At 36.7% G+C, this 15,203-nt stretch overlaps 1 protein-coding gene across 2 annotated transcripts; it reads right to left on the bottom strand.

Annotated features, from left to right (window-relative positions):
* Window positions 1–68: 68 nt before the first annotated feature.
* On the bottom strand, window positions 69–9,043 carry f11r.1 (F11 receptor, tandem duplicate 1). 2 transcript variants are annotated; one of them, XM_028031202.1, is made up of 10 exons: window positions 8,686–9,043; window positions 5,555–5,614; window positions 4,394–4,510; window positions 3,809–3,955; window positions 2,350–2,552; window positions 2,152–2,254; window positions 1,908–2,015; window positions 1,566–1,578; window positions 578–644; window positions 69–493 (listed from the first exon to the last, which is right to left on the bottom strand). In XM_028031202.1, exons 1-10 carry the CDS (start codon window positions 8,729–8,731, stop codon window positions 458–460), a joined length of 900 nt encoding a protein of 299 aa, XP_027887003.1. In that variant the 5' UTR covers window positions 8,732–9,043; the 3' UTR covers window positions 69–457. The 2 variants fall into 2 exon arrangements, with proteins under 2 accessions (XP_027887003.1, XP_027887002.1); XM_028031201.1 differs by having other exon boundaries at window positions 578–647; window positions 8,686–9,036.
* Window positions 9,044–15,203: the final 6,160 nt, after the last annotated feature.

Consider the following 15,203-nt stretch of genomic DNA (forward strand, 5'->3'; position numbering starts at 1 on the left):
GTTGAGATGAAAATACAAAAACCCTAACCGCACAGCTACAGCGTTTATTAGCAGTATTAAATACCAATTGCCAGCAAGTGAGTTCAGCATGCTTTGTGAGTTTAAATAGACTCCAAGCCTTTGGTCTTTAATCAGTACTTGGTGATAGTTTAAAAGGAAAATTATTAATGGAAAAAATAATTTAGTAGCTGGAAGATAAAAAGAACACAAACAGTAGCTTTAATCAAAAAAAGAAACAAGCTGGCAGACAAAAAACAAGCAGATAAAAACCAAATTTAATCTAAAACTATGAATGTACAAAACTCTTCCTTTAAAATCTTACATGGGTGACAATGAAATCATTATCTGAGAAGAGTCAAGATGGTTCATAAAAACAGCACTGAAAGCACAAGTACAAAAAAAATAATAAAAAATTAACAAAGACAAATATTTAACAGAGGTTTCCGACTGTCGCCTGCTACACCACAAATGATGACTTCTGTTTGAACTCCCCCTGCAGAACACAGCAAAACTCAATATACTCATTTTCATCCTGTGGAAATGACTTATTTTTAAAATAAAGATGAATTTTACTTACATTATCTTCCTCACCACCACCACCAGCATACATTGATGGAGGCTGGTAGGCCGCATTTTGCTGCTTGTTGCTGAAAGTAAACAAGAAGATATGAAATAGAGGAATCAAATTAATAGATGTGTTGGAATCTGAAGCTTAGTGTAAAGGGATAAAAATAAAAAATATATATGAAATTCATGAATTGTGTAAAACTTTCTTAGAAAAAAACAACCTAAAGTCTAACTTTCATATTCCACGCCGACATGGAATATGAAACTTGGCTGCGTTATCTCACACAAATCAACTGAACGGTTTTCTTTGAAATAGGGTCAATTCATTTTCAGTGTCTTGCAAAAATATTCAGTGCCATCAACATTTTTATATTTTGTATTTTATATTTTGTAACACTGCAACAGGAAAAAATGTGATTTACTGGGATTTTAAGGTAATTGAGTTGAAGGAAAATTTTATTTTTCAAAAATGTACAAGGGAAAGAAAAGAACATTGATTTCCAAGCTGTCCGTTGTGTTCAGAGGTTTTCATGACTAATATTTTCCAACAGACCTCTCAGGCCTTAAATTGCACACACATTTATGGTATGCTGGGTCTGAATACATGTGCATACCACTCTTATTTTTTTAAAATAAATAAATGAAAAACATAGTTTCTTTACAGTTGACAATTTACAGTACTTGGCGGTGGTGTGTTCAATAAAATCCCAATGACACACATTGAAGTGTGCAGTTAGATTGTGATAGAAAGTAAAAAGTTAAATCTTTTTAACTTTTGTGCACTTTTGCAAGGCACAATGTAGAGAATAGATGCTCCTAAATGAGTATTTTAAATCCAAATTGAACTGTCATTTTTCCAAATGTTCTGATCTCCCTTGACTCTATAATTAAAACATAATAGCCTAAAAACCAGACCAGTTTAGGTAACTGGTTTGCAGTAACTCAAACTAATAATCCACTGTCTGAAAATAGAAAACAGAATAAGAAAATTCTCTTACCTTTCACTTTTCACTGCAATAGAGGGAGGAAGGGTAAAAAAGTCAATTTAGTAAAACACTTGGTAAATTATGAAAACATAAATGTATAACCTGTGTTCCTGTGTTTCACAGCCTACATCTAACATATGATAAGTTAATTACAACTGTGACAAAAAGTGCAAAATGAAAACTCAACTCTAACTTGCTAAACTAAAAAGACACTTGTGTGTTTTTGTCAGCTGCTAATTTTGTTACTTTCCATTTCTGCTTAGGATTAGGCATCTTGGGATATCCTCTTACTACTAAATAAACATAATAAACCTCTGAACACCAAAAGGTTTTGGAATACTACTGAAAACTTACAGGGAAGATATCCTTTCTTGTTGGCATACCAAAGGCCGCCTATCAAAAGGCCCAAGAACAGAAGGCCAAAGATTACCCCGGCAACAATTCCTCCGGTGTTTATGTCACCTTGAAGAAAAAATCATATTGAAAATCATAAATACATTTTTAAAAAATGAGCTAACATTTCCATATTTTGCCAAATCACTTCACTGAACTGTCTAACTCTGTCGAAGCAGAGCTACAGAGAAAGGGGAGAACTTACGGACTTCCATTTTTACACTTTTGCAGCTCTGGGAGGGACCGGCGTCGTTGCTCACCTCGCAGTAGTATTCCCCAGTGTCCATCTTGGTAACAGAAGGAAACACCTACATCCACACAAGTCATTTCATTACACAGCAAGTCCACAAACAGAATGTAAAAGATGGGCAAATGTAATGCAGCGTAATGGAGCATAGCCGACCAGCATTCCTGTTTTCGAATCCAGCTTGTAGGTGGCGTTTTTGAAGGCAACATTCTTGCTCGGGTCAGCAGGAAGGAGGGTGGTACCTTTGTACCAGTTGTATGTTGGTGGTGGAGAACTGTCAGGATCATGGCAGGTAAGGGCGACGTATGCATTTGTCGTCACTGTTTGGGGGATTCCACACTTTGGTACAGATGGCGGCACTGCGAAATACAAATAAATAAATAAAATACAAAGACAGAGATGGAGCATTTTTATATATTTTGCGCGCTCGAGTTAAAACTGATAATACTGGTAGTAATTTTCCAAATTAGCGATAATTGGTATTTTATTCATGGTATGAATAAAATTACCATGAATTTTTATTCATGGTACCTTATTGTGAGCATACCTTCTGTTCTCAGTATGTTTTTGTATAGCATCTAGAATTTTACTTTGATTCCTCTACATCTTATAAATTCGCACAATTCACTAAAATGACATGCAACTAAGTTAAAATGCGTTTTCCCTCCTTACTGGATCAGCTGTAGTTCTCAGAAACATGCAATTTCTGGATCTTTCATTCTGTCACAATTTCAAAATTGTATTTGCCATGTAAACCAAATTAGACTGGAAGAATGTTGAAGCTGTAAAAAGACTGGATTTAAGCTAAATGGGATTACTAGAGATAAAACAGACGGTTTGTACAAATTTGCATAACTCCTTGTAGTAGAACACTGCAGTTTCAAAGTTCAGAAAAATGTAATTTACTAGGTAATATTTGACACTTTGTGGGGCACACTATCAGTTATTCCTGTCTTAGAAAACATGCAAGCTCTCATTGGGGTTTAGTAATAAATGTAAAATAACTATGTTAAAGCAATGCTGTATTCTGCGTAAGAATACAGCATTAAATACAACAATAAATCAATTAATCACATGATAAATTAAAACGAGTTCAGTTTCATTTAAAGGACAATTTTGTTTACAAAGACTTCATAATTTATTGTATGTTTTTTCTGTTGTTTATTTTGGACATTTAAAATGTCTTCCAGTTCCAGTGTTAAATGTTCACTAAAAATTTAACTTGTTCCTCTTTGAGAATGTGTTCTTGCATTACTCTGCCTTTATCATTATATTGCTTGAAAATTATCTCAAAGCAACGTTATTATTGTTTATCGCAATAACTTCTGAGACAATTTATCGTCCAACAGAATTCAGCAAATACATTTGCATCAATGAACAAAACAAACACCTATCATTTTATTTAGGAACATAATTATAAATCCATTTCGATAATTGATAACTAGTTCATTTCAACAGATTTCAAACTTCTGCATATTATATTTACTCCGCCTTGTGATTATTGTCTTCTAAATTTACCAAGTGAGGAAAGGCTTGGATTGAAATTAGAAAAGGGGACAAAATTATTAGTGCCTATACAATAATAACGCTAATGTGTTGTTTCAGGAATGCTTACCCAGGACAGTCAGAGCCACCTTGGAATTCTTAGTCGGGCTACTGGAGCTGGACACATCACAAAAATATTCGCCGTTATCCTGACGAGTCACTTTGGAGAACCTCAAATTTGTGCTACTGAATATATTTACGCGATTGGCATACGGTTCTGTGGAGAAGAAGCACAATTACAGCCTTAAGAAACTAAATGCATTCATCAAAGCACTAGAGTGTAGGTCTCTTAGCTCTAATTTTAAGCTGGACTGGATCAATAAAAAATACATTCGTGTAAATTCTTTGTCTCAGTTATGAATTTAGGGATAATTTTTCATTAATTTGTGAGATATATTCTTGTAGTTATCAATAGATTAATTCTTACAGTACAGTTATTTTTACTTTAAATACATGCAATGTTCAGGATTGTGTAAACATTAAAATTAATAAGTCATAGTGGAAATTCAGTTAGTGTTGGTTTAAATTGTTGTTGTTTTTTTATTTTTATAAATTGCATGAGTAAATAGTTGAATATGACTATGTGTATGCATTGCTCACTGCAGCTGGCATTGTTAAAGTTTTCTAAATCCTACTGAGAAGTCAATCCACTTGCCTGTTATTTTTTTGTCAAACAATACATAGTGTGTTGAGCCTTTTGAGTTTACGAATCTCCACTCCATCCTGACATCTGCACCGAAGTCTGCTGTGTAGGAGCATGACATGTCCACACCTGGAAAAAAAATAAAAAATCACAACGCTAAAGCTGTGAAAGAAACAATTTGTGAAGCACAAGACTGGCTGTTTATGCTAAACCTAAGTCACTACTTTTATTATTTTCTAAAAATAATAATAATTTTAGACCCAAATACTGGTCTGAGAAAGGCCAGGGAGAAAACGAAGATTTCTGAAGTGTTAAAACAACTCTAGTCTTCTTACATAAGCAATTTTATAAACCATAAAGTCACCAAGAAGTTTACACCAAAAGGTTGTAGTCCTTAACACTGATTTTTCCAAGCGAAACATATTCAAAAAAGCTAAATTTATTGAAATAAAAGCAATCAAAAATAAAGTCAACACGGATTAAGATAACTCGGCATCAACAGATGTAATTTTTTAACATATTGCTCCAATAAATAAACAGGGCTGAGATTAAAAACAGTGTTCGTTCCAGCACAGGATTATGGGATGTTTAGCGGAAGCAGAGAAACGCTATAACAGATGTGTGTGGCGACACACACACAAAAATATCAACCCCAGTTTTCATATCAGTATATCCCTCCAAAAAATTGTCTTTTTGTTTTGTTTGAATGTCTTGTACAATCCGTTTGTCCTACTGCTGCTGTGACCTAAATCAGCATAAAAACATCAGCAGACTGGCTGTTTGCCATCAGTTCACCACAGATCCAATGCAAACTAAGCAATTAACAACATGAGGTTTGGGCTGCTGCTTTTTATAAGTTACAACAGGAAACTGCTTTGTGTCCCTGTGTTGGTGGTGGGAGGTATTGGGTTTCGGGTAGAAAAGACCAACTATGTGTATGCATTGCTCACTGAAGCTGGTCTGTATTTTATACTATCAAAATCAAGAAATAATGTCAAACATTGTTTAAATGCAGCAATGAACTGAACATTATTGCTGAGTTTAGCATCAAGTCAAACAAAACTTGCTATGTGGTCGTAAAAGGCGACCACATGGAGATTTTGTCACTTTTAAAGCGGCAGTAACATGATGCAGTCATGTAATCAGTGTATTCACAAATATATTTAGGCTCACCTTCATTTTCTTTTACTCTCAGAGTTGGAGGTGAAGTTGTGACATCAAAACTGCTTCCACCTAAGCAGAAAAAGGTAAAATGATATTTAAAAAATATTACATTTAACATACACCAAAATGCAGACATGTGAGCAGAAAGACTCACTAAAAGGGTGATTTATTAAAATTTCTTTTTTTAGTTTAAGTTGAGTAAGGTGGCATGAAATAGAACTAAAATTCATAAAGTAACACCACAATAATAAACACCATCAGGTGGCAGTGTGATTGGACAAACTCAGTTATAGTCCTGAATTCCCATCATCTGAGGTCAGCGTTATGCTTGACAAGGCCTTAAAAAAAATGCAGCTATTTATGGAGAAAGGAGGAGAAAACTAGGGCAGAAAATGAATAGTGATAAAAACTGTAATTTTGTTATGCTGTTTAAATAAAACATACAATTGTATGTTTTATTTGTATACAAGTACATACGACACATTGTATCTTATGTAATACAAATATTTTGAAAAAGCAACAAATGCGATGTAAAGTGCAGAAATGCCTCCCTTTAAAGTTATTCAACACTATTCTATGTACTAAATGACAGACATTAATATATTTAACGAATATATGAATATGAATCCTTATAAATTAAAAAAAATCTAAAAAATTGCAAGCAATACATTTTCTCTGGACAGTCATTGCAATGTTAAAAACTCAACTGTGACTCAACACTCCCTTTCCAAATGTTGTTACAGTTGCAAACAATGCAATGAGGATGAAAGATCACACCCATGTACTTTTGGAGCATGCTCTGTGGCTGCCACGCTCCACCGGAAGAGAGAGAAAAAAAAATCCCGTCATTCCTTTGAGCTGAGCGACAAGCTTTCGGTGAAACCGTCAGCTGCCTGGGTGAAACTGGCTCGGTTCAGGCACGGATCTACTTCCAAGACAGCCAAATTATTAATACTGATTGTCTGTCCTGCATCACTTTACGTTATATTAATACTATTACTTTAGAAAAGATCTTAAACATGTTCCAACTTCTTCACTGCATCATGAAGCGCTCAGCTGAAGCTGAGTACTGCAGGACTCATTTACTTATTAACCAGGTGCAAATTCATGCTGCTCTTCTCAAAGGAAAGGTATTAGGAGAACAATTACAAATTAATCCACATCCTGGATGTAGTATTTTGAATGTTACATCATGGATTTGCTATTGCTGGCATTTCAACGGCAGACATCTTGGAAGCCTGCAGGCGCTCCTCACAGGAAGCCTCGACTGAGATAATCGCACAGTCATAGTTTTGGTTTAGGGAGATAACGCTCCAAATAGAAACGACAGCAGCTCTCCCCCGCTTCCTTGTTTGTACAACTTGTGAGTTTCAGTGTGGGGACAATCTGTGACTTTCAAAATAAAGCACAAAGAGTACATTCAGGGCAGAGAGCAACCTAAAAGGCAGACATGATGAAATGGATTTAATAAGAGGCATTCAATCCTTCAATAGAGCAGACTTAAGGTCACTGGGTTTCAGCTCCAGACATACTTGATCCAATCAAGTATGTCTGATTCAATCAGTCCTGTGAATTAGCAGGACACTCATTTTAGTGTTGCAACAACAAACCACCTCGCGGCTCTGCCCTATTTTTAATAATAATTCATTGATCACATGAGTTGTAGAGGCTGCATGGCATGACAGTTCCTGGGCAGCTTGGGGAAAATTTGATTTAAGATTTATGAGAATAAATTGTGACATCACTGCAAAAAAAGATACACTTTACAAGAAATGTATATTTTTAAATGATGGAAGTTCCCCAATCTTTCAGAGTCCAGCGAACAAAATAACCAGTAAAAGAGAGATGTTACCTTGACTATCAGCTGACGATACCAGAAATAATATACAAAATAATATCAAATTCCAGAATATTCTCTCTCTCTCTCTCGTGCCGTTTTTGTAATTTTCTTTTACATTTACATCATAAATAAACACGAGAATTCAGTTATTTTATTTGCTAGTGAATTTTCCACTCATTCATGTCATTTTGGTGAAAGTTGTCAGAATACTAAGAGAATCTCATGACCAAATATTTGTTCTCTGGCAATTAAAGGTAGAGTCCCAAAACCCTCAAGTTTGAGAACATGTGTAAAGAATTAAATATCTTGTTATATTAACAATATGTCATTGTAAAAATATAAATTTTTAATCTATATTATTACTGTAATTTTCTATTAAATTAGTTTAGTCTACAAATGGTGTAATGCTTGATATTACCATAAAGTCATTACAGTATTCATAAATATATTATTCTAATTTTTTTTATTATGTTTAGGCTACTACTATATCATTTTATTTTTTACACTTACATTTATTATTACCATCATCTTTAATACTGTTGTCTTTATCATCCAAAATATTTTCAAAGTCATTTTTTATTTTTTACCAATTATGTGATTATGATCTTGTATATTTTTCTTCATCCCCAACTTAATTTTTAATTTTTTTCCCCAATGTTGTTTAGGTTGTCATTTTAATTAGGATTTAAATTTTTACTTTTATCATCATAAACATGTTTTTCGATACTTTTTTTATTGAATTGCTTGATATTTGATAGCAACCGCCTCCACAACTCAAATACATTTTTTAAAACTTCTTTTAAATTCTAATTTGTTTGCATTTATCTTATCTTCTTATACTAATTTTTACATCCATTTCTTCAATTTGTAATTTGATTATGATACCAGTTATCAGTTTTGAATCGTGTTTTTTTGTTCGTTTGTTTGTTTGATCAACTTTGCAACAAAACAAAAAGAAGAAAAAAAAGAAAGCACTGTTTCGCGTTCGCCCATACATCTCAATAAGGGCGTTGGTTGTACACTTTCCAGAAATTGTTATTGGTACAAACAACTCACTGTTATATTAAAGAGCATCCGTTTTTGGAATATACATTTCAACTTCCCATCTACATAAATAAATAAAAAATACACTCAATGAAAGTAAAGAAAACAAAAACTGGAACTTTTTAGTACAGCCGGCCAAGCTTTCGCTACTCTTTGTGTATTGTAGTAATACAGACAAGTTAGGGCCATCGCTTCACAATAAAACTTATTAACCCTCGACTAACTTTAAACCAGAAAAAGGCTGAAAGCAACTCACCTGTCGCGGCGCACATAAACAAAAGCAGCGAAACGAGGCGCCCCATGTTTCTTCGCTGTTTTCTTTCACACACTCGGTCCTCTCCCGTATTTCTGCCTAAAATATGAAGATAAAGTTCCACAAAATAATCTTCACGTCGAGTAAATAGCGTAGTTTCGCTCTTTTGCTGCTTCTTTTCCAAGAACTTCACCAGCTCGAGCTGCTTGCCTCTCACCTGTAAGGTTCCTACCTAAGGTGACAACAAGAGCGGCTCACTTCCGGGTTATCAGAGCTCAACAGGTGACGTGACGACAGAGTGGAAAAACAGGTCGGTACTGAAACGAAGCCACCACATTTACACACGGGGGCAGGGAAAACAGAGGAGAACAGGACGAAGAAGAAGAGGAAGAAAACAGAATCCTGTTTGAATTGTCCAGCTGCGTGGCGTGGGGGTTTCACTTCCACTGAATTTTCTGTTTGTGTGTTGAAGGTGTGTAGCTTCCTTCCTTCCTCCCTTTCTCATTCTTGAGACGATAAAGGTTATTATTCTTTTTGTGAGGTTTCCCCCCTTCCAAAGTGATGTTTGATCCCACATGTGCACTGTTTGTGTCCACTAACATGTGGTGAAGGGTTTGTATTTGCATAACCTAGACATGACTTCTTCCATTAAGAGTTAAACATTTCACAATACAGCAGTGTCAGCTGAACACTGCTCAATCTCATGGACTCCCTTTATAATTCTGAATTGCAACAATTTATTCTAAACTGAGCTAATTTTAAGAATTGTGCAACAATTTAACAGCTGTTTTCCAGAAACTGGTAAATGCTACTACAATTAAAGCTCATACTAACCTTCTGTAAACATTGCCAACCACTCCTTGTGAGTTTGAAAAGAATATTTTTATGAATTTTGTCAGTGTCATTTATGTTTTTTGTACTTCTGGATCTAGTTGAGATCAACGCCTTGTTTCTCTCTGTTATGGATTCTGTCTTTTCTTCTATCTCTTTTAGCCTCTTTTATCTACTTACACTCTGCAGCTTACATAACCATGTTTATGTATGACTGCCATCGATTGGTACAAAGGTAAGTGGTGAACTGTTAGAGGTTAAAACATAAGAAAAAGTTATGCCATGTAATGTAACTTTCAGAATAATACAACATGGCACTTTTCAGGGAACACAAAGTAGGTTAGCAATGTTCAGCTGTTGAACTGTTGTCTGACGAAAAGTAGCGCTTCTACAAAAATGCCAAGAAAAAGGCAATTAACAATAGAAGAGAGGCAGACCATCATACCACTTAAAATGTTGGCTTTTCCTACAAAGAAATGGCAAAGAAAGTCAAGAGGTCATTGAGTTCCCTTCACTGTTAAAAAGCCAATTCTGAACCAGGGGACAAGTTTCTGAGAAATTAAGTTTCTGAATACACTGAAGTTTGTTGTGATGCGACAAAATGCGTAAGAGGGTGTGAATGCTTTTCAAGTTCCTTTTGTTTACAGGGAAGCGAAAGAGTCTGATAAACATCGTGGAATCCAGTGTGAGATATCTGAGGTGTGATGCGAAGGGAAGAAACCAGAGAGCAAACTCCTCAAACCTGAATAGCAGCTTATTTGATAGACATGAATGTTTAAGCAGCACTCTGAGGGTTGCTTCATTCGTAATGCAGAGGCTGGCTAAATGTTTAACTACACGTGTAGTGCATATGTAAGTAGTTCTGCTCTTTCCTCTTTTTCAAGACAATCATCTGTACCTAAGAGCTACTGTGCTCAAATCTCTCTAGATTATCCAGAGTCCTGGGTATTTTCCTATACTATCCTGTCTTTACCTACAAGTTTGCAGGAATAAGGTTTGGGCAAAAAGATGACCGTATAGGAAGGTTGATTTTGTGTATTTTGATTTGTTTCTGTGCTAAATTGGCCACATGATGTCCTGTCCTATCTTACTTTCTCTTAAACTTCCCCAAGTATTTAAAGGAGTTTGTAATTGCAACAATGTTTGCTACAAGAGTCTTTGGGGAAAAAAGACAACAGACCCACCACCACCAAGTGGACGGCTGTGTTTTTCCACATCCTCATTGTTTCAGTCATGTTTGTTGAAAAAATCTTAACTTTTCTTTTATTTGGCCAAAGCACACAAATCCACTGAAGTCTTTTTTAAAAAAAAAATCAAATTATAAATTATGTTTGTAAACAGATAGAAAAGGTTTCATGTCAGCATCACTCTCAGTAGTTTGTATGGCAGCACATTTTGCTGCAGTCATGGATTAGTAGTTGGGATTTTCTGAAATTATTTTAATCGGGTAAACAATCCATTTAAAATATGCTAGTTACATTCATTTTTTAATGAACTTTTCTATCTCATGTTTACAATAATTCCTGTTTACAAATAGATTGAATTTCTAGGAAAAAAATACAAAAAATACGTGTCCCCCGTTTGTTCACAGGATTATAAAGCAATCAGTAACAGATTCAAATGTACTGAGATACTTTTGCAAAGCAGAGTCGGTCATTCCTCTTTTTCACTTCAGTTTATTGTCAGTATACAGTTCATAGTACAATAGTGCTTTTCAGTGCATTGATATGATTGTGCTTTTGCTACACACCACCTATTTAACTATATACATGAGTAAAAACACTTTACATTATTAGTTCCTCTTAAATGAAATAACTGCTAATTAAACTCGTAGCATCTAAGTTGCATTCAACAAGCCTTGGCCGAACATGGGAGTCTCAGGCACAAATGTGAGGCAAAATAACAACCTACTTTTGGTTTTTCCTTGTAATCCCATTACAGAAGTCAACAGAACACCAGAGAGAAATTATTGCTCATGCATGCATATCTGTGCTCCACCACTAAAAGCCTCTGAAGTTCAGTTTGGATCTCCATCAGTGTTCTTTGTAGCCCTATTTCGATTCCTATCGACAAACAACTGCACCCTCCCGGCTGCTTGACCTGCGTGGCTTGAGGTCACCACGGTCTGCCCTTGGTGTTTGACAGCCAGCCAAGAAGAGACACATGGGACAGATTTCCGTCAGCGGGATAAAGACGTTGCCTACCTTTAAAAGAGGTGAAACTCAGCAATAATTCATTATTGCAGCGCGCCAAGTTGCATAACTTTGGAGCTGGATAGGATTTTTAGCTGAGATATGGCATAGCTAAAGAAGTTGTCACACTTCGTTTAAAACCCCCTTATAACCGCATCGTAGATATAGATAAATATTATCTTATTAACAAGACTAGAGGCTAAAGCTTTATATCTTCCAGGTACTAACTGCAGCTAAAACTGTTTTCAGATATTAAACAGGCTGAAATTTGGGTCGTATTCATGCATTTTGCTCAGTAAAGTCTCTCAGGACCTAATAAGCCCCATCACTCTCCTACAGGTGAAAGTATTATAGAGTACAAAGAGTATGCAGCAGTTTCTGTGCTTAGTATCGAGTGTATATAATGCAGAGGATACAGCCCTATGACAAAACCAACATTCATTATACGTACATTCAGTTTGAACTATTGCACTTTGTGCATACACACAACTTGAAGAGAGTCCAGTATTCGTCGCCAAGTGATTGTGGAAGCAAGTGTTAGCATATGCAGCTGTATGGCGCCTGCTTCACAGCAGCGTAGGAAGAGTCATCAAGGTCAGCAGTAGGCCACTGCAGCTTTGTAACAGGACACTCCACGCTGAGCAGGGAAGCAGGAGCTCTGTAAAGTTTTAAAAAAGGGGGTAAAATATTAACATTTCAGAAGAATGACGGCTTCCCTTGTTTTTTTGCACGTAAAATAACAGGAAGTGCACAGCTGCAGAGAACAATGACCGTGACGGGCGGGCAGCTTACTTTTCTCCACCACTGAGGTTTTGGTGGCTGCAGCTGAGTCGCCCAGCCTGATGTTGCAGGTGAAGTTGGACTTGCCTTTGGGCAGGTTCTTGAACAGCAGGCGGCAGACGTTGCCTGGAAAGATACGGGCTTTGGCGCGGTTCTTGTAGGGGGCGTGCTGCTCCTCGTCCGGGTCGGTGGTGTCGAGGAGCCTCTCGCCCTGCGTGTATTTGCAGAAGGGTTCCGGTGACTCAGCTGGAAGTGCGTACTTGCAGTCCATCCTGAGGTTGTTCTCGGCCAAGGAGCAGTAGGACAACTGGACCACCTTCTGAGCCGACGCAAAGCCTGGTGCCAGAGGATGTTAGAAGACACGCTTTATGTCTACTTGGGAAAACATATAACGTCAGGAAAGGCACAATTTGCACATCATCTTACCAAAGAGTAACACTGTAATCAGTAGGAACATTCTCCCAAGATTCCTGGAGAAACACACCAAATAAATCATCCAAAAATCATCCAATTAAACCAGCGCAAACACACGCATAATGCTTTTCTTTTTTGCTTCAGAGTCTCTGCATCAGAGATGCTCCAAACAAATAAAGCTGACTGTGCTGTAAAGATCAGATTCAGATACAGGAGGCATGAATATCACATTTCTTGTAGCTCTGCAGAAAAAGTACAGTAACACCCATCTGATCACAAAACAGCCTCACTGTTTACGCTGCAAAGACACGGAGCTGCAAACTTCACTGGTGAGTTGCCAATATTGACGCATTCCTTTGTCTAACCTCTGTGGACGGCACAGAATGATTATTCATCTATTCACACTGAATATATTAAGAACACACACACACACACACACCCACACACAAGGCGGTCCAGCAAAATTTAATTTGACTCACACAGACCTTCTCATTAAAAGAAAAATGCTTCATTGCAGTTTGGAGCCAAACACTTTCATGCCGATGAACAGAATGAAAGAGGAGCAGCCTGTGTAGCGCACTTCGGTAGATCTGATTGACATGACTGAGTATGAATCATGCTCACCTTCTCTGATGCATTTTGAGTCCTCCTCAGTGTTCTGCAGTGTGATGCCGGGGGTAGATACAGTAGAGGTCGGCTTACAGAAGAAACGGAGGGGAGAGGGAGGGGGACAAAAAAGGGAGGAAGAGAGGGAGGAGAGGGGGAGAGAATGCTGCTCCAGTGGACTTTTGGGACATTTCAGTGCTGTATGAGGTTTGCTATTGATTTTTATTTTTTTTCGCCTCTGTTTTACCAAGGCACAGAGGATCATATGTCAATACACAAACCTTATGCTCCAAATTCACAGACTCAGGCTGCTGAATCTGAGAGACATCTGGGATGTTCTGACAAGTATTTACAGTGAGATTAAATTAGACTCAAGTGGACTCTGCTTACTTATTACATGACTTCAGCAGCATTTGGACTCTTTTTAGAGGTATACAATGAGTGTAAATAAAAATGCATTCTAATATTTTTATTTGTGAAACAAATCCATAATAATGAACTACTTTATAACAATTCCCAATTACAGACTAGAGTTTATGTTTGTAACAAGACAAATGATAAAAAACAAATGTATGCATACAAGCACAGAGTGTGACATGGTGGTGGCAGCATCATGCTGTGGTGATGCTTTTCCTAAATATTTCAGATCTGATTTGAACATAGATGAAGTTAATAAAGGGTAACCATGGAAGAAAACCTGAGACTGGGAAAAGAAATTTCACCTTCTACTAGAACAGCATCATTAAAGACACCCTAACCTTTTCAGGAGGGGCAGCCCGACTAAAAATTACTCCATCAGCTTAACAACTCATCCAAAAAACTCACAAGATAACCTAGAACTACATCTGGAGCACTGCACCCTTTCATTATGGTCAGTGTTCATGATTCAAGAAAACTGACATCCAAGGGAGCATCCCAAAGTCATAACCACTGGTGACCAACAAATATGTTTATATATATTGTCTTCAAAAACTTCTTCATACTGCAAACAAAAGAGGGCCAAAATTCCTCTACAGTGATCTAAAAGACTCTTCCAGTCACAAACACTTTAAGGTGGTTGTCTAATGACTAAGCAGTCATTAGATTTATGAAGCAATTGTGTTTTTCACATAAATAAGTTTAGGTTGGTTTGAGGAGCCAGTTCTACTTTAATAAATTAAATCATGATCTGAAAGCTTTTTGTTCTGCTTCAAGTCATCTTTTAATTTAGAAGTTGTTTGATGATCTGAAGCATTTAAGTGTGACAGAAAGGTAAATAATAATAATAATAAAAAAACTGCAATTACTAAATACTATTTTACAGCACATATGGTTGAAACATGGTAAAGGCAGCATCATGCTGTGGAGGTGCTTTTCTTAATAATAGGATGTGAGCATTTTGTCTTAGTAGTATTGTATATAAACATTCAGAGGTTGCATGTAGCTGTAAGTTGTGAGGACTGTTGACTTGAAGTAAAAAAGGTTCAAATCGTGACAGTGTGCATTTGTGCCTGGAGTTTGTGTGTCCTTCTTGTGTGTGTAGGTTCCTGCTGGGATACTCCAGTTTCCACTGACAGTCACAAAAATCTTCATGTTTAGTTAACTGCATGACTTTGTGTTGCCTGTGACTAGCAACATGTTGAAGGTGCATCCTGCCATACCAATTGGCACTAACCAATCGCACACCTGGACAAGTTTGTATATTTCCACAACCGATCA

Source organism: Xiphophorus couchianus, chromosome 11 (genome assembly GCF_001444195.1).
Source record: "Xiphophorus couchianus chromosome 11, X_couchianus-1.0, whole genome shotgun sequence".
Classification (NCBI taxonomy): domain Eukaryota; kingdom Metazoa; phylum Chordata; class Actinopteri; order Cyprinodontiformes; family Poeciliidae; genus Xiphophorus; species Xiphophorus couchianus.

Bases quoted from the DNA above. Each gene is read 5' to 3' on its own strand.
- f11r.1 (XM_028031201.1), bottom strand. From the start codon at position 8,731: ATGGGGCGCCTCGTTTCGCTGCTTTTGTTTATGTGCGCCGCGACAG. The intron at 4,511-5,554 runs GTGAGCCTAAAT...TTTTTTTTCCAG, and splicing joins GAGAGTAAAAGAAAATGAAG to GTGTGGACATGTCATGCTCC. The intron at 2,016-2,151 runs GTAAGTTCTCCC...TTTTTCTTCAAG, and splicing joins AAGTGTAAAAATGGAAGTCC to GTGACATAAACACCGGAGGA.